We start from the raw sequence: 22,681 nt of genomic DNA on the forward strand, positions 1-22,681 counted from the left end.
TCGCCCGTCCGCCCCCCCTCCCGGAACAGTGCGGAGGAGGCGAGGGCGGCGCCTGCGCGCTGTCCTAGGCGGGCCGGGCGCGCGGAGGCTACCCTGCTCATGAGCGAGGATTTGGGGGAGGCTGGAGCGGTGGACGGTCCGAAACCGTTTGTGTGGCCGTCCCTACTGCCCGATGTCGCCTCCAAGAGCCAGCTGGCCTGGGGCCAGCGTAAGGGCCACCCCAAGAGGCTCAAGAAGCAAATTACCAGTCAAAGGTGAAGAGCCGACTCGAACTCTGCCCCGGGATGCTCCAGGGTGCGCGGCCAGCCCACGTGCCCTGGTCCTCTCGCGGCGGGGCCCGGGCAGCGCGCGCCCTCGGGCATCCCCTCCTCCCTCGTGGGAGATCCTTCCCCAGCTCTGGCGTCTGCCCGTCCCCCGGGCGGGAGCCTTTTCCTAAAGGCCCCCTCCACCTCAGCAGCAAGCTGGGGGCGGGCCCGGGGAAACGCTTCCATTATCCCATTTCACAGTTTAAGGCTGAGACCGCAGGCTTTTCTTTCTTTAAGTGGTCACATAGGCACAAAATCCGGGACCCTCTTCCCAGCCTCGCCCTTTGGCTCCTTCCTGGTCCCTCCCCGCGGCGCCTCTGAACTCTGCCAGCCGAGGCGTGTGTTTGCTGAGGAACCTCCCCTGTAGGATTATACGCTCCTCGGGGGCGGGTACCAGGTTTTCTTTTTTGACCCAGTACCGACGGCGCCCAACGGAAGCTTGTGCTTAGTCGGCGCTTTAAGAGGTTAAGTGGTACAAGGCCTCATGGGCAACCCCGACTGGAATGGGCTTTCGTGACTCTTTAATATTTCGTGACCATATAATGGATGGCGAAGGGAAGGGGGGGGTGCATGTGCTTGCGCACCACAGAGGAAGACTAAATCCCGAATGTTATAAAGAGTGCGGTGAGATAGGAAAAAAGTAAGCTCCAAAAAGCGTTTCTAAAGCGTTTCCCCGGATAACCTCGCAAGCCGCAGTAGACGCTATTACGTCTAGACGTGCGGGGCCAGCGGGGGCGTGGCCAGCGGGGGCGTGGCCAGCGGGGGCGTGGCCAGCGGGGCGTGGCCTTCTGTGTCGGGCGCTTAGTAACTAACTGCCCGACGTTGGGGAGGCGGGCTTGGAACTCGGGAGTGAAGCTTTTGGGGGGACGGGTAGTTAGTTAGCTGTCCGCAGGCTGAGAGCTCAGACCGGCGAGAATTGCCTGGGAAGTGAGCAGCGGGGAGGACAGTGCGGGGACCAAGCAAGGTGTCCGGGTCTGAGAGTCAGGAACCCGAATTCAGGTTTGTTTCCCTTTACGATCCCTTTGGAAGCTCCCTCGCCCCTCTGCCTCGGTCACCGCCGAGGTGACTAGCCGTCCGCTCTGTTCCAGCGCTAACAGTCTGTGATTCTCAGTGTGGAAAGGCGGGCGCCTGAAGGTGGATGATGACGCAAGGCCTTGAACGCCAAGCTAGAGTTCGGATGGTCTCAAACTCTCAGATTCTCTGGTTCTCAGGTACAACATTATGGCCCTGGAGAAGTTATATGAGGAAGGTGTAGAGGATCCAACCCTGACAAGGATTTTTGGAACGAGCAAAGTTTTCCGGGGACTTGATCGGCCGAAAGTGTCAGTCAAGGGCCTACTCTTGCCAAATAAAGTCAAAGAGCAGTAAGTGTGGACCTGGGCTACCCCCATTTCCTCCTTGCCCGGCTCATGTCTCCTGGGGCTCCAGTTCTCTTGAAAACCCTGGGATCTCTGGCAGTCAGGAGGTTCCAGTCCAAAATTTACCTTTTGCTGTGTGACTTTAGACACTTTTCTGTACCTGTTTCTTTATCTGTTAATGGGGATATCTTACCTGCCAGAAGACTCTTCTCATCCCAAGTTCCATGATGTTGTGATTTCCTCCAAGAAGCCATTTGCCCTTCAGAGTGCAGCTCTTCCTTCCCTGAATGCCCGTTGTGTTAGATTGAGGAACGCTGTCCACTTTGCCTTTTGCATTTTAATCTTTCTCTTACCCCCAACCTACCTGTCTGCCTAATTATCTGTCCACAGCTTTCAACATGGGCAGGATGCCATAGCCAAAGGGGAATGGGAAAAGGCTGTAATCTCTTTCTCCAAATCGATCAACCTTAATCCCCACCTGGTGAGAATGGGAGAAAATGGAGAGGGCAAAAACTCTTTCCTCCCCCACAAAATCCCCTTTTGTCCTCCCCTTCCAGCTAAGGATTGGGGCTGACCATGGGCCTCCCCAGCATCCAAAGGATAAGAAAATTTTCTGCCAATCCCTTTCTTGGTGCTACTCCTTTTGGGCCCATGGATTCCTTGCTACCTTCGACACTGGTCACCCATCCTCTTAACTTGAAAGTCACTTTCCCGTATTGGACTTTGTTTCATCTCCTAATAAATCCTCTAGACCTTGTTAGACCAGAGGATCTCAGAGGTTCTTCCTTTATCTGGGATTCAATGAGCCTGGTGCAAATTCTGCAATGTGGGCTGTACTAGATTAAACTAAGTACTGAACTAAGTAAAAATCAGCTTTCCCTGGGTGTCTTCCCTCCTCCCTCACAGGTGGAATCCTATGTGTTTCGGGCTGAGGCCTTTCTCCAGCTATGTGACTTCGCTTCAGCTGCCCAGAATCTTCGAAAGGCTACCTTGTTAGCCCCACACCAACAGGAGTTTATGGATCGATTGTGCTTTGTCCTGTATCTGCAGGTACAGGGTTGCCCAGTCCTGCTAGGGAACCACCTTTTCTGTCTCCTTCCTGAGAGGCAGGTGTGCTGGGGACTTCAGGCTTCCTGGCTTGTCTCTCTAATCATCTGTCTGTTTCTGTCTCACTCTGTCCTGTGCTTATCACCCTGTTCCACCACTCATTCTCTCCTAGTCTCTCTTTCTTCTGTACCAATATGTTTCTTTTTCTCCGTTTCTCAATCTCTTCTCATTTTTCTCTCTCTGACTCTTCCTGGTCACCTCCTCGTCTCTCCCCATCTTGAGTTTTTGTTCCTTTCGGTCTCTGTCTGTGTCTCCTTGCTTCTTCATCTCTCCTTTTCCATCACACATTTCTCAGTATATATTCAGCTGTCTTAACAGTCTGGGAGGAGAACAAAGCACATGTGGTTGCCTGTCTCTTCACCAGGGCCAGTGTCTCTTTGAACATCATTCATACATGAAAGCCTTAGACCTGTTCACCCAGGCTTCGGAGCTGCAGCCTCATAACTCCTCCTACCGCTTCCGCAGGTGACCCTGGGGTTCTTCAGGCCTTAAGGGAGGAGGGAGGCAGGGAATAGGGCTGGGAAACTTCGAAGCCTCCCTCACTGTGGAAGCCTCCCTTCACCGTGGAAGCCTCCCTTCACCTTATTTTCTAGCATTGCTTGCCTTTTGGCCATGAAACAACATCAGGAATGCTTGCAGATGATCACAAAAGAGTTGAAGCAGAATCCCAATCCTGATGCCTTCATCTTCCGAGCTCGACTCTATAACTACTTCCTAAAGGTAGAATCTAAACCAACCCTCTCCTCCATAGGTAGGATGAATTGGATTCGGATTGGATGAGAATGGCCCTCAGTCCTCTAAGATCAGAGTGGACAGAGAGTTCAGGGACTCTGCTACTCCCAAATCTTTCTGGAAAAATCAAGGAAATCAATCCCCAGGACCACAGCTTTACTCTCAGCCCCTACCCCAGCCAGTTTAGAATGCAGTCATCTTGAAAAGTAGTATCAAGTGAGATTAAGCTTTGAATGCCACGATGAGTTGTAGTTTGTCCTAAAGGCAGTAGGGAGTCATTGAAGGCTTTTAAGAAGGGGAATGACATATACTCAGACCTCTGCTTTGTAAATAAAAATTTAGCAACTATGTAGAGGAATTCAAATCAGTAAGCAGTTATCAAGAATGTACTATGTGCTAAGCACTGTGGATAAAAAGAAAGGCAAAAAAGCAAAATTGGATCTCACAGTCTAATAAGAGATGAAAAAGGGAAGAAACTGAAACTTAGAGTCTGATTAGGAAGTTGTTGCAGTAGATCCAGAGTAGGTCTAAAAAATGGTGAGGTCTGAATTAGAGTGGGAAGCCCTTTAAGCAAATGGAAAGGGACAGATTTGAAAGGTATTTTGGTGATAAAAGTGACAAGATTTGGCAACTGAATGAATTTGAAATGTGAAGGAAAAGTGAGTCAGGAATGACTCCAAGGTTATAGCTTACCCTTTCGAGGTTTACAAATCACTTTAAACAACAATGATCCTCACTTTATAGGGGAGGAAACTAAGATAGAAATGTGTTGACTTGCTGAATCATACAATTGGATTCATCCTTGATCCTCCAGATTTCTGACAAGTTCAGTGATCTTTCCACTGCCTCTAGTGAGTTATTTCTAAATTAAGTGGATTGGGCTATGGTCTAAGATGCAGAAGATTTGCTGGACCAGGGATCAGGAATCCTGAATGTAATCCTGCCTCCACCCTGAACTCAGCATGACTTTTGGGCAAGCTGCTGTTCCCCATTTCCTTCTTTATAAAATCAAGATGCTGCTACTAGGTGGTCTCCGAGGTGCCGTCCTTCCCCAACATTCTGATGAATCAGCTCATTGTGATTCTGATTTGCCTCATTCTGAGGCAGCAACACAAGGTGGTGCGGTGACTGACTAAAGTGCTAGACAGATCAGAAGCTCCAGAACCCCCTCAGATACTACTTGTGCCAGCTTGAGTCAGTCTCTTTCTACCCAAATTACCTAATCTGTACATTGGGAATTATAAAAGCACTTATCTTAGAGGGTTGTTTGCCTCCATTTCCTCATTTGTAAAATGAGATGGAGAAAGAAATGGCAAACACTTTAGTATCTTTACCAGAAAACTCCAAATGAGGTCACAAAGTTGGACACAGCTGAAAAACGACAACAATACTTTATAACAAAGAGCTATATCAATATTCTATACATACACACACACACACACACACACACACGTCAAGCATAAAGCCATGCCTATAGCTCAGCCCAGCTGGCACTTGGGTCAGAGTACAGGATACAAAACTGGGGTATAGAGAAAGCATCCCTGACCATTCAGGAGAGTAATTTTTGCTCCACTCCCCACCCCTGCTGCCAGCCGAATCAGTGTTACCAGGATCTGCATCGAGCTCTCAGCATGCAGCCTGAGCACCCCGAGGCCAACACATTGCTGGAAAAATTGTTGGTTCAGGCCAGGAAGGTCCAGGAAGAAGCAATGATTGCTGCCTTGAAGGGGAACTTGGAGGATTCTTTGATCCGAATCAACTGTGCCATTGAGAACAACCCGATGGACCCTGCCTACTACTTATTCAGGTATAATTACAGTAGTGATGATAGTAGTACAAATTAATAATAAATGATAATTTATAATAAATAATAAAGGGGGTAGCTAGGTGGTACAATGGATAGTATGCTGGGCCAAGAGTCAGGAAGATGAGTTCAAATCTGGTCAGAGGCACTTCCTAGCTGTGTGACTGGGCAAATCACTTAATCATGTTTATTTCAATTTTCTCCTCTGTAAAATGAGCTGGAAAAGAAAATAGCAAGTCACTTGAGTGTCTTTGCCAAGAAAATCTTCCCCACCAAGAAATGGTTATGAAGAGTCAGGTATGATTGAAAACAACTGAATGACAAATTGTTGGTGTTTTTTCTTCTTTAAAATAATAATAGTTCTCTCTGGGAGAGAAGGTTTCTCGGGAGGTTTTCTGGAGGCAGCTTTAGTTTCAGTTACAATCAATAATTACGCCAAAATGCAACCAGCTGGTAAAAATGCAAACATTTATTTTCTCCTTCCAAAATAGCCCGGTTAGTTGAGGCCTATCTCTGCTTGGTTCCAAGAGATCCCTCTGAATGTCTCCAAATCCAAAGGTTTGTCCTTCAGACTCCAGCCAGCACCAAGATGGAAGATGCAATGCAATCTCTCTTGCCTTGGAGAGAGGGCTTATAGGCTTCCTCCCAGAGTGCTCCTCTCTGACCCCTGGGAATGTTCCCAAGTAACTCCCTGGAGTGGCTCACTGGAGCTGTATTTATGCTGAGTGTAAAAGGCTGACTCTGCTTTCTGGAGGCAGGGATTAAGGGAGGTGTGAATTCAGATATCTCTTTCTAAACCCTGAAATCTCCCAAACATGTGAACTCCAATGAGTACTTAAATATTTCTTGCTTCTATGAGCTCTCTAAAGGTGTGAACACAAGCATCATTTCTTTTCAGTTGTACTTAGTACCTTGTTTCAAGTTCTGGCCCAAAATATCTCCTTCTAAGATCAAATCAATCATATTGAACCATGCTAAATTAGATAATTATTGTCTCTATCAACTCTAATGGCTTAACAGTTTGTAAAGATTCCAACAACAAATAATGATTGAAAGAATGATTGATAGGTAGCTGGCTCTTGGGTATAGCGCTTTAACTTATGTAAAGCCCTGTACAAGTATTTTTTCACTTTATCTTCATAATAATCCCATGAGATGAATATTATTCCCATTTTAAAATTAATCAATTGAGGCAGACAATGCTCAAGTGAATTGTCTAGAGACTATATATATGGCTAGTAAGGATCTAAGGTAGAATTTGAATTCAAGGGTCGCTGACTCCAGGTCCCCACTCCATTGTGTCATCCCACTGCCAATAACAATTGCTGGCATTTATCTAGTGCTTTATATGAAGTCTTTCCTAATACCATATATACACTTGCATTTACGTATATTTGAATGTGTTATTTTTCCCCTAGTTTTAGATAGATGACACACACACGCACACACATACACACACAACCCACTACTACCTCCTTCACCCCTACCTCCATAAAATATAAACATTTTTTTCTAATTTAAATTTATTTAATATTTTCCCCCAGTTACATTTAAAATAATATTTTTACATTTCTTTTAAAACTTTTGAGTTCCAGATTCTCTCCCTTATCTCCACATAAACCCTCATTAAGAAACCACATGTGAAGTTAGATAAAATATTTCCTTAAGAATTATGTTGTAAAAGAAAACATAGATCTCCCACCCTAATTTAAAAAACCCTCAAGAAAAATAAAGTTTAAAAAAGAGAGAATGCTTCAATCTGTATTCAGACACAGTGATTTCTGTGGGTATGGACAGGATTTTTCATCCTAAGTCCTTCAGAGTAGTTTGGATCATTGTATTACTGAGAATAGCAAAGTCATTCAGAGCTGGTCATCCCAGAATATAAACATCTTGAGGGCACTGAGTGTTTTAGTCTTGTATTCCCAGTGCCCAACCAGGAATATAGTAGAAACTGGCTAAATGACTGCTTGTGGATTGGCTGACAAGGGTGCCAGGTTTACACAGTCTGACAAAAAATCCCATCCTTATCCACTTTTTACAGATGAGGAAATGGGGCTGAACATGACCAAGTGGCTTGTTCAGGACCACCCAGCTAGTCTGTATCGAGGCAGGAGTCAGCCTGACTGCCCACTGGGCCACAGTGAGCCCAAGTGCAGACCTAAGAGGAGATTTTGTGTCATAGGAGCAGCTATCAAATGGGGAGGAAGGGGGAGCAGAGCTCCCAAAGACCCCAGCGCATTTGTGCCAGGGAGGAGTCTCTGGGATATATTGTCTGATGATCCCCTGGCTGGGGCTGGAGGGAAGGAGAGGAACACAACTCAGGGAGTCATGGTAGAGCCCCTGGCCCCTCAGGAGTTTACAAAGTCTGTGCCTTTGCCACTGATGTCCTGTGTGACCCGGGGCCAAAGATCACATCATTGATGGCCCCTTTACTCCTGTATAAAATGAGCAGGTTGGGCTCAGAGACAAACAAACATTCTGCTCTTGGGCCTACCAAGATGAAATCTGATAGTGCACCTCCATCCCAGGTCCTAGAGCTCACAGCAGGGTGGAGGACACATTCCATCCACAGAGAGAATAAGATGGGATAGAGGGGGAGAAGGCGACAGGAGGGACGTGACTCTGGGCCAGGCCGGACGTGGTGCCTTTGGATGGAAAGATGAGCGCGAGTCTGAGGGCCTGCGGGAGGGGGGAGTGCAGAGAGGCCTGCTGCCCGACAGGAGGTGAATCGGCCCCTTGCCTCCTTTCCCGCCAGGGGCACTCTATTTCGGAGGCTCAAGGACTTTGATGCAGCCATTGAAGACTTTGTCAAGGCCCTGGAGTTAAGCCCAGAGAGTGATGAGGATACCGAGGTTGCTAGGCAGGCCCAGCGCCAGCTGCTGCTCACGTACAACGACTTTGCAGTCTTCTGCTATACCAAGTGCGCCTATGAAGAAGGCGTGTTGCTCCTCAACAAGGCCCTACGGGGCGAAAAAAAAGAGAAGGGGATCTATATCAACAGAGGGGGTGAGCTGAGGACCCTTGGGGGGGAAGCAGGCTTGAAGATGTAGAATTTGAAGGGACTCCCTTGTTGCAAATCTCAGGCATATCTGAGTCCCTGAGTGACCAGATAAACAGAAGGGGCTCCAGATGCAGTTCTGCTAGACCCAAATCCAAGCCTCTTGTGTGTTGCTGACTGAACGGGCAGCTCTCGCCTTTGTAAAGGCCCAGCTCCTTGGCCTCCAGGAGCTAGCTGTCTTCCCCCAATTCTTGTCCTTGTCCTTCCTAGCCAGGCCCATCCCCTCATCTCTCATCCCTGGGAGGAGTTCACTCTTACTTCTGCCTTGGTTCCTGACTTCCTCCTCTCCTAGAATGCCCTTCCTTCTCTCTTCTGCTTCTTTAAGTCCTACAGGGTCCAGCTCACAGTCTACTTCATCTAGCAAGCCCTCTCCAAGGAACCTCCTAATTCTCCCCCTTCAGAATTATAGCACTAAGTGGCACATTACTGGGGGCTTTACCTGCTAGTGTCCCCCTCATCACTGTGGGGCTCCCCGTTGTAGTGAACAGACTGTGCCTGTCACCTGGAAACCAGCCCTGGGTGGGCCCCCTAAAAGATGCAGAGGTGTTGCAATTTGCATCCATGGAAATGGCCTGGATAATGAAATCACAGATCCCAAGAGTGCAAGTAATTTGCCTTTCCTTATCAAAAACATCCATCTTTGGGGATAGGTATTTAGAGGGGAAGAGGGTGCCCACACCCAGAGCCTTCTCAAGGAGAAAATTCTCTCTAATAATAAGGATTGATATTTGCTCTCTAATTTATAATTTTATAAAACTAAATTAAAATTGAGAGGTCACTCAGCCAGGATCTCTCTGCCTCCCAAGGCCAGCTCTTTGTCAATTGCCTTTAATACGTACAACTTTTCATTATTTGCCTTAATAGAAGGAAGAGACACCACAGTACAAAACAACAGATGATCAAAAAAAGTCAGCCTCCAGTTTCACTAATGGAGGAAACAATAAGTGGATATGGAAGCAATTGTGGGACATTCATCTATCTTTGCCGATATAAATGGCAATATTTCTAATATGTCTTAATTTTCAGAACATGTATTCCTTTTGAAACATAAAAACATAAAAGTTGGTGCAATTATCAAATGCTATCATGGGATCAAAGGTCATTTTCTTATTTATGTTGTTTGGGACTCATACCACATTTAGTCCAGTGGAATTAGGCTCAGATATCACAAGCTCTCAGCCTACATTTAACTTCTTCCCTAGCTGACCTGCCCAAGACCCCACAGCTTGATGGAATCGGGGTGGGGGGGAGGGGGTAAAAGAGGGTTGACAAAGTCCCTCACGATTGATTCCTGTGGGCCAAGTTCAAGTGGATGGAGGGGTGGGCAAATGAGGCACTAGGAAGAGAGAAGCAGAATCCCAATTGGGAGGTGAGTGGATTATGCTGAAGGGCTGAGATGACCTGACAGGTATGTGAAGGAGAAAGATGTGGAACGTGGGTCAGATGAAGAGAACAAGTGTTTCCCTTCCTCCTCTCTGCCTTCCCTCCTAGATTGTTTCTTCAAGCTTGGAGAACTGACCTTTGCTGAAGCTGATTACCTGGAGGCACTGGCACTGTGTCCTGGGGACCAGGGTGCTCGGTACCGCATGGGAATGGTTCAGGAGAAGCTGGGGCTTCGCAAGCAGCAACTGAGGTGTGTGACAGCATCTGTGATGATGCTCAAGGAAGAGCCATTGTCCAAAGGATCTTCACAAGCCCTCTCTCCAGAATGATTCAGCCTGGTACTGAGCTAGCCAGGCAAATACTTGGGCAGCCTTTGCAGGGGGCCAAGTCACCTGCCAACTTTTAGTGGCTTCCAGTAACTGCTTAAGGCATGACAGCCCAAGAGCTTGCTGTGTCCCTTTTGTGTCCCTTTCTCATCCTATACCCACTCTGGCAAAGGTGCTCAGCACCTGCATGGGAAGCCTGAACTTCAGCTTTCTAGTTAAATTAATTCGGGATAGTGTGCAGGACTTGAAGTCAGGAGGCCTTGGGTTCAAATCCTGCCTCATATTTATGAGTGAATGAATTTATGGGATGAATTTATGAGTTAGAATTTATGGGTGAATATGGACAAGTCATTTATAATCTCTGCTTAAGCCTGTTCCTCATCTATAAAAAGAGGGCTGGACTTGAAGACTTCTAAGGTCCCTTTCAACTCTAATAAATCTGTGGTCATCTAATTAAGCAAAGTATACATGCTGGAAGTTGAGAGAAAAAGATGAAAAGTGAGATAATCCTTGCCCTCAAGGAGTTTATCATCTATTTGTTCCTCTGCAGGATGACAGCTTCTTCCCCTTTTTCCCCCTTCCAAATTTCCATCTGTTCCCTTCTCCTTTTCTTCAAGGTGTCTTCATGAAATCTTCATTGAAACTACCCTAAAATTTCTCTTAGTACTTTATCTTGATTTCTCTTGACATTTCATTAACTCCCTTATATTACAGTTTATGTATGTATGTTTTTCCTACCCCCATCCTTACCCACTACTATCATTGGATTCCAAGTTTCTCAAGAGCAGAGAATGTCATTCCTGTCTTTATACCTTCAATGTCTAGCACGATGCATGTGCTAGAATAATGCTTTGCAATATCAGTAGGCAGAATTTTAATATTTGATTTGAATTGAATTAATAGGGGGAATAAAACAAAAAATCACAAACTGGAGTAGTGCTCATTAACTCTTTCTCTTCCCACTACAGTCAAATGTAAGGTTGAGAGAATATTTGAGAAAGGCTTCTGAGCTCCTGAGGCAAAAGGTGCTATAAAAAAACTTGGGGACCATTGAGTTGAAAGCAATCCTAGAGATTATCCCATTCAATCCATTTATTTCAGAAAGGAAATGGGTTTAAAGAAGGGGAGAGATTTGCTCAGAATTATGGACAGAGCCTTGAATAGAATCCCATCTCCCATCTGTCACTCCCATACATTTTCTTCTCTCCCCCCCCACTTTTTTTTTTTTTTTTGCTGAGGCAATTGGAGTTAAGTGACTTGCCCAGGATCACACAGCTAAAAGTGTTAAGTAAGTGTCTGAATCCTGATTTGAAATCAGGTCCTCTTGACTTCAGGCCTGGTGCTCTATCCACTGGACTATCTAGCTGCCCCTTTTCTCTCTCCCCCCCATAGTTTTTTTTTACTTTATTTCTTCAGTCCCACATGTCTCTTCCCTGACCAGTAGTCTCAATAGTCTTATAACAGATAAGACAGTCAAAGATCAGCATATTGATCAACACATTGATCAAATCTGAAAATGTCTCATTCTGTAGCTATTGTCTTTAATTTCATTGTCTATGCTGCCATTTTAATGTTTCTCTCTCAGAGCTGTGCACAGACCTAACAGAAAGATAAACAAAAGGGGAAAAATATAGAACTGAACAAACTTGGGGAAATTGGAGCTAAAATTAAGGTGTTAACTTTTTTTTCCTTTTTTTTTTAAATTATTATAGCTTTTTATTGACAAAACATATGCATAGGTAATTTTTCAACATTGACCCTTACAAAAACTAATGTTTAAGGTGTTAACTTAATGGGAACATTAAAGAATTCGCAGTATTACATGGTACTCTTACAAAAGTAGACCATGTGCTAAGGCAGAGAGAATTTATAAATTAAGAAAAAATATTAAACATATTCTTTACAGATTATAGTATGATAAAAAAAAAAATAGCATTCAACATAGAGATCAAAAAGATTTAGACCTAAAGGAGACTTGGGAATGACGTCCTAATAAGTGTGTAAAAGAACAAATCAAATTTTTCTTGTGCAGCATGATAAATGTTTAGAGGAATTGCACATTTAACTTAATATTGAATTGCTGTCTAGGAGAGGGGGGAAAAGAGGAGGGAGAGAGAAAAAAAGAACACAAGGTTTTGCAAGGGTGAATGTCGAAAACTATCTCTGCATATATTTTGAAAAATAAGAAGCTATTAAAAAATAAGAGAGGAGTGGACTGTTGGCCACTATCATCCCTTCTGTCTTAAGGAAAAAAAGATCAAATCATAGAAATGATTTATAATGTGAGAAGGAATAATATTAAAACCACAATTTCTGGGATTTGGCTAAAGCATTTCTCAGAGGAAAGAAAATATTAACAAAATAGAGGATGAAATTAATTTCTTTGCTACTGATGATGATTCTAGGACCGGGGCACTGAGGAGCCTCCTGCTAGGCCTAACAATTTCTTACATTAGACCTCTCTCAAGCCTGAAGCACACAGACGAGGGTTAGTGTTTATGCTTGCATTCAAACATGCCTCTACTGGCTCTCACAAAGATTGATTCTTCCCACTATTTCTAGACAATATGACAAGGCCGAAAAACACTTCACTTCAGCCATTGAGTACAACCCAGAGAGGGCAAACTTATACCTCCTCCGAGCAAGGAGCCGTCTGATGCTGCAGGATATCTTTGGGGCTCGCCAGGATGTTGTCACCATGCTGCTCCTCAACCCCAAACATCCTCAGGTGGGCTGTACACACCTGCCTGCCTCCAACCTGGCCTAATTCAGTGGCATTCAACCACTTAAAGCACTTAATCTGTGCAAGGCACTGTAGTTGGTACTGGGAATACAAAGGTTTTTAAAAAAATTATATAAATCCTATCCTTAAGGTGCTTACACATGACCATAGTAAATGTAAATGAGTATGAGTGATCAGGAAAGGAAAAGATGTAGGAAAATGTTTTATGAAAGTTTGAAGGGGGAAAACATTTTATTCCTTCATAGCAATTGTGATTAGTGGAGGAGAACAAAGGTGGAGATTAGCTGCTAGAACAATGTGCATTTCCTATAGATTTTAAATGTTAGCTATAACTGTTCTAGTAACACTTGATGAAAAAGGATTGTTCTTTCAAGTTCACAAATTGTGCAGGAAGAGTCTGATTTCCTTAGGCCAAACTTGGGAGAACCCAAATCTGAATCTCTCAGTTCACCCTTCCCCTCTTCCTCATAGCTGGTTCCTATGATGGCAAACCTCTTCCCTGGGCAGTCTACAGAGTCCGTGCTGAACAGCAAGACGATGGTGATGGCCAAAACTGTCCTGGAACGGGCGATGCAGAACCAGTTCCAGAGGGCCCAGGATGTCCTGGGGTTAGCTTCAATCCTGGGGAGTTACCCAAAGGGCAAGGCTAGAGCGGAAGGAGATGGTGTAAAAGTGGAGGAGGGCAGGAATTAGGTTTCCTGGGGGAGAAAATGGGGTCTTGAGCTCACAATTAGACATTTTGGGGACATCTATAAACTGAATAGCAGGGCAATCCCAACATCGTCCATGTTTATCTAGGTAAAATCTGGTCCAAATACATGCCCAGGCTAATCTTGAGTGGGCAAGAGGTGGCCAGTAAATTCTGTGAATGTCACCTTTTCCTTCCTTCAGACTCCTGATCCAGAGTCCTTCCAAGGAGGAAGCTACGGGGCCGTGTCCTAACACTGAAGAAGCAGAGCTCCAGGAGGATGTTTCTAGGACTTCCATAGCAAAGACTCAGGTAGAGGTGGAAGATTTTGCTCTCTGGGACCTCACACCTTACAGATTTCAGGCCTTGGAAGAGAGGATGACCTTTGTTTCCCAGCTCCATCATTCATCTAGGATTGGGTTGGTAAGGGTGTTGATAACACTCCACTAACATCCCACTCTCTTACCTAGTCATGGTGTGGAAGTGACAATGGGCTCTCTGAGGCTGACTCTAGCAGGATCTGCCAAGCTGGAAAGATTTCAGTAGAGGCCCAGCAGCAGCCTGTCTGCCTGTCATCCAAGGACTGGTCTAGTTACATTTCTAACAGCTCAACTACCAGCTAATATATAGGGCATTTTCAAAATCACTGCATCTATAAGTCACAGTGGATTGTCAAGTCACAATTTTATGCCGTTAGTTTAAACTCCACCTGCTTGGGGAGACATTAAGCACACACGGTTGCAGAACTGGAGATCTTGACAAGACACATTGAGAGGAGGGTGACCAGAATAGGGAAGGCCTAAAAACAGACAAAAATCCACCATCTGGGATTGATGGAAAAAGAGAGGACTTGGCTGGGGATGTAGTGGGGAGACCTTCAAATATCTGAGGGTTGTCACATGGGAGTATGAGAAGCTAAGGAAGAACTTTCAAACCACAGATGCTAACAGTGGGGAATGAGGGCCTGCTGTGTGGCAGAGGCTGGATTCCTCCCTGCCTTGGGGAAGAGGGTTGTGGGACTAGCTGGTCTTCCAGCTAAGACTCTGTGGTTTCTTAAGGATGAAAATTTGATGGAGGACAGCCTAAAGCAAGCAGTGAGTCAACAAGTGAGTCAAGTGAGCCAAGAAGTGCGCCAAGAAGTGCATCAAGAAGGGAGCCAAGAAGGGAGCCAAGAAGTGAGCCAAGAAGTGCGCCAAGAAGTACGTCAAGAAGGGAGCCAAGAAGTGAGCCAAGAAGTGAGCCAAGAAGTGCGTCAAGAAGGGAGCCAAGAAGTGAGTCAAAAAGTGAACCAAAAAGTGAGTCAAGAAGTGAGCCAAAAAATGAGTCAAGAAGTGAGTCAAGAGGAGGAATCTGGAAGCTCCCCAATGGACCAAGCTTCTCTAGGTAAGCCCTGAACTGAAGTCTTCCTCACTAGGAGGGGGACAATGTGCTCTGGCTGCCCCTGCAGCCTTTACAAATTCCAGATGAGTCACTAGCTCTTTCCAGACCTGTTTCCCTATTTGTAACAACTGCACTTATGTGCATGGATAGCTCTGAAAGGTGGATGGAGCCCTTCCATCACCACGGGCCTTTCTGCCTGTAACCAGGCTTGTACTTGACCCACCAAAGCATGTGGTCAGTGGACTCTTGGCACAATCTCGAGTCCCCAGGGACACTCCCAGACCATAGTGGGGCAAGAAATGGAGATTAGTAGAACCTGATTGGCTCTATGCATGGCGCACTGCAGGTGGTGAGGCTTTTTGACACGTGCTGCCTCATTTGTCCTCACAATCATTTTGTGGGAGGCCAGGAAGAGGTTCTTACCCCATTCTACAGATTAAGAAATTTAGGTCCAGAGAAGGAAGATAATCCCAGGTCCAGGGGAACCAGGCTCCCTGGGCCCCCATTTCCTCATCTAGAAAATGTGACCATAGGACTAAATGGTGTCCAAGAGCTCTTCCAACTCAATCTACATCCCTCTAAGGTAAGTGTTACCAACGTCCTTTGCCTGACCTTGGTGGAAACATCCTCAGAGTAGTGAAGGGCTGGTCAAGTTTCAGAAGGAGAATTAGAACCCAGCAAGCCTCCTGACTCCAAAGCCAGAGAGCGCTCTGTGGGAGGCTGGCCTGGGGCACTATCCAGATTTTGAGCTGGCAGCAGGGACTCTCCTGGGTCTTCCTCCGAGCCCTCCTCCTCAACTTATGGTGGGAATTCCTGGAAGTCATCTTTTCAGTCAAGCAGGGAAAATCAGGTTTGAATGAGCCTTAGCACCAAACAGAATCCTCTCCCTCTCAGGGACTTAGTGGACCACCAAGAAGATGCAGGCCTCTTTCACTTGAATGTACTTTAATGTCTTCCTAGGGCAGACATCTTCCTTGGAGGCCAAGATTGATGACCCAGACCAAAGTGAAAGCAAAACCACAGTGGGTTTTTCCTGAACTAGTAGGTGACAGCCCTGGCTTTTCTCTTCCCCAACCCTAACGGGAGGCTCCATCCATATCCACCTTTGCAGTTTGGAAGGAAAGGGTCTATCTATGAGATAGACCTCTTGACACTGAATGAAATCCATCCCTCTGCTCCTTTTGCCCTGAGCCGGCCTCCACCTGCCCTGGGTTTCCAGCCCATCTCCATACCCCATCAGTCCTTGGCCCTTAACCTCCTTTCTCAATAGAGCCAAGGTTTCTTTAGAACAAAAATGCCTACACATGGCTTTCTTTGGTCCCTTAAATAAATTTATTTTGTATCTTCCCCTCTTAATTTTTTGTAATTTTGTAATTTTTTAAATTTTCATTTTGTAATTTTGTAATTAAAATCATTTAAAGCAGGCCCTGTTAAAGAGCAGTTTGCTGGACTGAGGCAGCCCTAGAATCTTTGTGCTTGCTGGGATGAGAAGCTAGGAAGACTGGAAGGGGAAAAGGTGGAAAGGGGTTTGAGTGTAGGTGGGGGAAGTTGATCTCTTCAGGAGACTGGAGAGGAAAAGGTGAGCCTCAAAAAGGGGGATACTGGGAATACTGCAAAGCCTCTAGTCAGGGCTGGGGAAGATGACTGACAGATGTGATCCCTGAGTCACTGTCACAGCATCAATTTAAATAAGGCTCAGAATTAGGTTGGGGAAAAGGGAATTGGACTTGGCTCAGATGAAGTTGTGTTTTGGCTAGGAGCTTTGGGCCCAGGGTGGGGGAGGGCAGAAAGGCAATGGAGACCAGAATCCAAATCTTCACCCACCTCTGCCACTAACAGTGGGGAAAGTACTCCATGTGGCAGAACTCAGAACTGTCCACCTCCCTTAGTCCTCTGCTCCTTGGGCTACCAGGCCAGCCCTGTTTACACTTTCCAGAAGCCCTAGGGCAAAGGTCATTCTGCCAGCAGCAAGTCTAGACCAAAACTCCTGGGCAGACTCCCCTGATGATACGAAGAGTAGGTCAGGGGGTGGGTCAGTGGGAAAGGAGTTGCCCCTGCTCACTCATAGGAAGAGGGTGATTCGAGAAGCAACAGTCTTGCAGCCATTGGAAGAAAAAAGCTGTTCCTCTTCAGGGAAGAAGGCAGTTCCGTCCACCACAGCCTGGGCCACCTCCTCTTCCTGCTGCTGGGCCAGGCCCAGCTGGGCTAGTTCATTGGTCACACAGTGCCGGACGTGGTGGCGCTGGAGGGGCAGGAAGGGGACCAGCAAGTCCAAGAGCTGGTCTTCTACAATTCCTGACTGCCAGAAACCATCTGGGGGGAGGGAGAAGTGGAGAGAGGCTGGATCAGGGCACCAGCTGAGAAGCCAGGCAGAGGTAGGGACTGAACTGTGGGGACTGAACAAGGGGATCCCAGGCTTTGAGTTTAAAGTTAATGGAGAGAAATGGTTTTCAGGCCTGGGTGGTCCATCCTACAACCCTTCAAGGAAATAGAGGGGAGAGGGGACAGGGAAGATCTGAGGCCCAAGTGCCTGGAATTTTTCCAGTTCCAAGCTCTGACTCCCATTATGGATGGGAACTCAGGGAACTGGGGTGAATAGATAGATGGGCAAAAGACTCACGATGGGGGTTGTCTGTGATGGCCTTAGAGATGGCAGGTTCTAGATCCCGAAGCTGGAGCTCCTCTCGGTCTCTGCGGGCACGCCAGGCATCCAGTGCCACCTGATTGATTTGTTCTCCACCAGCATTGCTGAAATCCAAAACCAAAGCAAGGAAGGCAGGTGGTCACAGATCAGACAGGTAGGAGGAGGGAGGTCTGGCTCTCATCTACCTGAGCATGGACACAAGCTAGGACTAGGAGGCAGGATATGTGGGTCTGAAATCTAGCTCTGCCCCAGATACACTGAAAATTAAGAGGAAGCATCTTGTCACTTAAGGCTTCTCTTTAGCCTTAAATGTAATAATCATCAGATGTCTCAGTCCTTTAGAGTAGACCAAGCACATGTTCACCCCTAGTCTCACTGGATCCTCATAATCACCTTACAGGGCAAGGAGAGGGGACTGTGATTGCCATTTATGGGTGAGGAGGTCATAGGAAATGGCCAGTCACACATCAATTTCAAAGCAGGCCTAGGACCAGACTCCAGGTGGTCGGTGCTGCCTTCTATAAAAGGGAATTCTTAACCTGCTCCCTCATTTCCTAGTATCTGAGAATGAAACAGATTAGGCCAGTAGGGTTCTTGGAGATCTTCAAAGGATACTATCTATAACCAGGATTCAAAGATCCTGAGGACTTCCCTTTTTATAAGGCTCATGTAATTGGTTCTGGCTAGTTCAGATTGGTGGGATGACCAGCACTGATACCTGGGAGAACAGAACTCAACCCTTCCAGCCCCAGCCCAAGAAAGTCCTTTCCCCCTACCTGAGGAAGATGAAGATGGCTTTTCGGTAGTTGGTACCATAGACCACCCAGGAAGGTCCCAGGAAAGGACGGAGTACCCCTAACAGTCCTGGGTGCATCTTGTCTACCTCATCAAAGAGGAAAAGGGAACGACCACAAGCTGTGAGGTTCCCCAAGATCCACTGCTTCAGGTCACTCTGTTAAGGGAAACATGAGGGGGCAAAGCAACATAGCATGGGAATCCAGGACAAAAAAAGGTCAAAAACTGGGGGGGGGGGGGGGGGGGGGGGGGGGGGGGGGGGGCAGGAGAGTGAGAAAAAGCCAGAAAGTAATGACCCTTCAGTCCATCCAATATGAGACAAACATGCCCCAACCCCAAAGGATGGAAGCTCCCCAGAGCAGGAACCAACTTGCATCCAAGGAAGAGCTGCCTTCACTTGGACATGCCCTTTTCAATGATTTCCCACAGTTGGTAGTGCATTTCTATCGACTCACACTTTTCTACCAATATACTACAACCTCTTACCAATTTAATAGTGATTTTTACTTCTCAAAGCTTTTTCATGTACATTCTTTCACTTGACTCTAATTCTCTCCATTTTATAGATGGTGAAACTGAGGTAGATGTGCAGAGACTTGTTCAGAGAGCCACTTGACCACGTGAACAAGACAGCTGGCCAGGGGTAGCAGTGCAGGTTGTGCTTAGGAGCAAAACCTAAAGCCCAGATTTTGTCCTTGAACTCATGGACACTGTGTTCTGAAGCAATAGGCCACAGATGAGATCACAGCTTTAGAGCAAGAAGGGAGTTCATAGGTCACATGAGATCATAGCTTTAGGGCAAGAAGGGAGTCCATAGGTCCAATCCCAGTCTCTATAAGGATGTAGTCCAGGAAAGATGAGTTGCCCCAGTCACAAAGGGAGTAAATAGCAGGCCTGGGATTCAAATGAAATCCTCTGACTCCAGAGTCTTTTTTTCCCCCATTATATATTACGCTACAGTTGCACTCAACACCAAGCCCCTGGGACTGTTTAATAGTATTCAAAAATGCCAGTCAAATATACAGCATGTCACCCTGGTTCAAATTAGGCCAATTTGGAGGCAGAGAGGGAGGCACAGCTTCTACCTGCTCTTAATAAACTCCCAACTTGGTCTGTGGCCAGCCGATTTCCCATTCTGTGCTTTGGGCCCCAGCATCTAGCCGGCTTACCTGATATCGCTCTATCTGGTCTGCGTGGGGAAAGTGGATGACAGGAGAAAAGTGATGCACGTGGGGACTGGCCATCCCATCTTGGAACAGGTACTGGACCAGCATGGAGCTGACATAGGATTTGCCTGTGCCAGTCCAGCCGTGGAAGGACATCACTAAGGGTTTGGCTGGTGCAGGATTCTCCACAAAAGCCTTCAGCCCCTTCATTACCAGTTGTCTTACCAGATGCTGCCCAGCCAAGTGCTGGGCTAAATCACACTCTAGGCCTGGAGAAGAGGAAGAAGAGGATCCAGGCAGGCTGGCAAGGGAACACTTGGTCCCCATGGGAAAATCTGGTTAAGGGGAGGAAGGGTCTCAATCCCCGAAAGGGGATCTAAAGACCTAGTTCCTCCATCCCCACTGGGACCCCACTGGTCACTCTGGCTCCTCCATCTACCTAAAAACAAAGCCCATGGATAATACACCTCAGCCTGCCCAGACTTTGGTCAATTAACACCAAATCTCTTCCCCCAAATCTTTTTCATATGAACTATTCTAAGTCAAATATCCCAATTTGTACTTTATAACTTACTTTTTGGAATCAAGCATAAGATTTAAATAAAACATTTTTAATTAATCCACATTCCTTTTAGATCTTGATTCTGTCATCCAACAATTAGCTATCCTCTCCCATTCATGTAATGCACAAATTAACTACATTTGAGTAGATGATAAGCAATGTTGAAGAAAAGTCTTGCATAGGTTATTAGATACTAGCTTGTATCAATTAACCAGTTGGCTGGCATATTTTCTCTTTAAGGCGTAGGCCTTATACTCCATGTTTATTACCACCTTTATGGTACTGCCATTCAAACACACAAAGATCCTCTTCCTTCAGCTTCCTGCCAGAAATTCACAGATCAACTTCCTCCTTCTCAACACCCAGAGAAGGGGCCTCTCATCCCCCTAATTTCTGTGACTCAATCCCAGTTCCCAATAACCCTAAATGTGAAGGAATTACATTTATGATGTGCTTCAAAATTTGCAAAGCACTTGACACTTCATCTTTGACCAGCCTCCTGGTGGCCCTCCTGCCTCATCACTTCTCCCCCTAAAGACCAAGACCCATCCAGAGATCCTCCAGAAAGCTAGTCAGGACATTACAGTTGGGGGGAGGGAAGGCAGCTGAAACATAAATATATACAGACTAACCTGAGGAGGAAGAGTGTTCTAACAACTACAGGAATTTGGAAAGACATGAGATGGCACAGCGGCTTAACCATGAAAGAAGGGAGGGATTCTAGGCTCCCAGGATAATAGATTGGAGAGAGGAAATGCATCCCTTTGTAATTTAAAGCACATGAGGGAACCAGTAGCACGCAATAAATCCGGAAAGGTGAACAGGAGCCAGGTGGGCCTTAAGTGCTAGCCTGGGGTCCGCACTTTTCCCAGCACAAGAGGGAGTTCCTGGAACTTCCCGAATGGGGGAGTAACAGGCTCGCCTTGTACTTCACAAAGATCCCTCTGGCAGCTGGACGGAGAGGATGCTTACAAGCTGGGAGTCCAATTAGGAACCCGTGGGATAGCCTAGGCCAGAGGTGAAGGAGGCCGGACTTAAAGACGGAGCGACCGCGTGAATGGAAGGGGACGGATGCAAGAGATGTGGTGGAAGCAAAATCAACAAGGACCATTCACTGCCGGTTATGGGGGAGGAGCCGCCTCTGGCCTTCCCCAGCCTGGGCATTTAGAATGAGAAGGGACCCCGCAGGGCATCTATTCCAATGGCCCCGGCGGCCCAGAGAGGGGAAGAGATTCGCCCTAATGGCCCGGGGCATCCTTAGCCGAAATCAGAACTCGAGCCCGCCGCCGGGGACTCCAAATCTCGCTCCAAGTGTAGCCTACGGCTTCCCTGGCCCTGGTCCCAGGTCCAATCTACCAACTCTTGCCCCTGGCTGATGCTCTTTCCCTGAGCCGGGGCCCAGCTCCAAGCCCCCGAGCCCCGCGAGCCTGGCCGCAGCCCGGTCTCAGCAGCCCCGGGTCCTGAAGCCCCCAGCCTCCCGGGCCCGCAGCCCCGGCCCCCGGCCCCGCAGCTCCGCCCCGCGCTTACCCCGGAGGTCGGGTCGGAAGTCGCACTCGCACAAGGCGCGGAAACCGCAGCTCAGGGAGCTTAGGTCCCAAGCGGCGGCCGCGGCAGACACCAGCCTCAGCAGTCCCAGGCACCAGAACACCCGGCCCCAAGCCGGGTCGGCTCCTGCAGCCATGCCGGACCGGCAGCAGCTCGAGCCAGGACAGCACCAACGATCCAAACCTCCCCGCCCCGTCGCTCTGATCGCGGACTACAACCCCCAGCGTGCACCGCGGGGAGGGCGGGGCTGCTCGCTCGCCGGGGTTCAAGCTCAGGCCCACCCCCTGCAACCTTTTCCCTAGGAGTGGGACAGAAACCAGGGTGCCCCTGTGGGGGAGAGTCCTAGGGCGAGTCTGGGGATCAGGCATCGTCTGAGGGTCACGTGAGGAAGAAGAACCGGACGGGTTCTTCTAAGCGTCTGGGACGTCGCGGCCCGCAGGCAGAGCCGAGAAAGGGCCGCCAGGGAGCGCTGTTTCACTACCCGATCTGCCCGAACTCCCGGGGAGCGCGCGGAGGGGGAGTTCACTACCCGGGCTGCCCGAACGCCCGGGGAGCGCGCGGAGGGGGAGGGGGGGGGGTCGGGGGGGGGGGGGGGGGGGGGCGGTGAGACGGCTCTCCGGCAAAGGGCCGTCCTGGAGGCCGGGAGACCCGATCCTGCTCCTGCGTTTCCCAGCAGGTCTCTCAATCTCACCCCGCGTGTTTCCTCAGCTGCAAAGCGGGGGTGATCGTTGCCCTTCCAGCCCTGGTCTGCGCGCCCAACGAGCCGTTTACCCCTTGCGTAGCTGATTTTGAAAGCGGCCCAGATGACCCGGAGCCGCGCCAGGATCACGCAGGGCGCGCCGGCTCCCCGTTACAGCAGCAGAGGGCTTGGAGCGAGGCGTCACGGAAGGGAAAGCCTCCTCCCTGGCAAACCAGACGTGAGCCCTTCGGGAGGGAGGGATGCGTGTTTAATGGAAGCAGGACTTCCAAGCATTCCTGGTGGAAACACCCAGTTCCATTTTAACAAATTCCGGCCTTTTACAAAACCCCCAAAAGCGTGAAAAGACAAAGAAAAAAGGGGGAACTCCTAAGGGACTCAGAAA

The 22,681-nt window shown here is 47.7% G+C and overlaps 2 protein-coding genes across 3 annotated transcripts; one reads left to right on the forward strand and one right to left on the reverse strand.

The window, feature by feature from the left end:
• The first annotated feature begins 33 nt into the window (after window positions 1-33).
• TTC16 (tetratricopeptide repeat domain 16) lies at window positions 34-16,465 on the forward strand. Of its 2 annotated transcripts, none has more exons than XM_031954683.1 (14): window positions 34-254; window positions 1,517-1,669; window positions 2,054-2,144; window positions 2,570-2,713; window positions 3,135-3,235; window positions 3,364-3,490; window positions 5,095-5,309; window positions 8,065-8,315; window positions 9,859-10,000; window positions 12,639-12,804; window positions 13,291-13,427; window positions 13,711-13,819; window positions 14,566-14,890; window positions 15,848-16,465. In XM_031954683.1, the coding sequence occupies exons 1-14, from the start codon at window positions 100-102 to the stop codon at window positions 15,922-15,924; spliced, it is 2,193 nt and encodes a 730-aa protein (XP_031810543.1). In that variant the 5' UTR covers window positions 34-99; the 3' UTR covers window positions 15,925-16,465. The 2 variants fall into 2 exon arrangements, with proteins under 2 accessions (XP_031810543.1, XP_031810542.1); XM_031954682.1 differs by lacking the exon at window positions 34-254 and adding an exon at window positions 1,105-1,304.
• Window positions 16,466-16,570: 105 nt separating this feature from the next.
• On the reverse strand, window positions 16,571-22,089 carry TOR2A (torsin family 2 member A). The gene is made up of 5 exons (XM_023494266.2): window positions 21,582-22,089; window positions 19,496-19,761; window positions 18,308-18,483; window positions 17,508-17,635; window positions 16,571-17,200 (listed from the first exon to the last, which is right to left on the reverse strand). Exons 1-5 carry the CDS (start codon window positions 21,733-21,735, stop codon window positions 16,950-16,952), a joined length of 975 nt encoding a protein of 324 aa, XP_023350034.2. The 5' UTR covers window positions 21,736-22,089; the 3' UTR covers window positions 16,571-16,949.
• Window positions 22,090-22,681: the final 592 nt, after the last annotated feature.

The sequence above is a fragment of the Sarcophilus harrisii genome, chromosome 2, assembly GCF_902635505.1.
Source record: "Sarcophilus harrisii chromosome 2, mSarHar1.11, whole genome shotgun sequence".
NCBI classification, from domain to species: domain Eukaryota; kingdom Metazoa; phylum Chordata; class Mammalia; order Dasyuromorphia; family Dasyuridae; genus Sarcophilus; species Sarcophilus harrisii.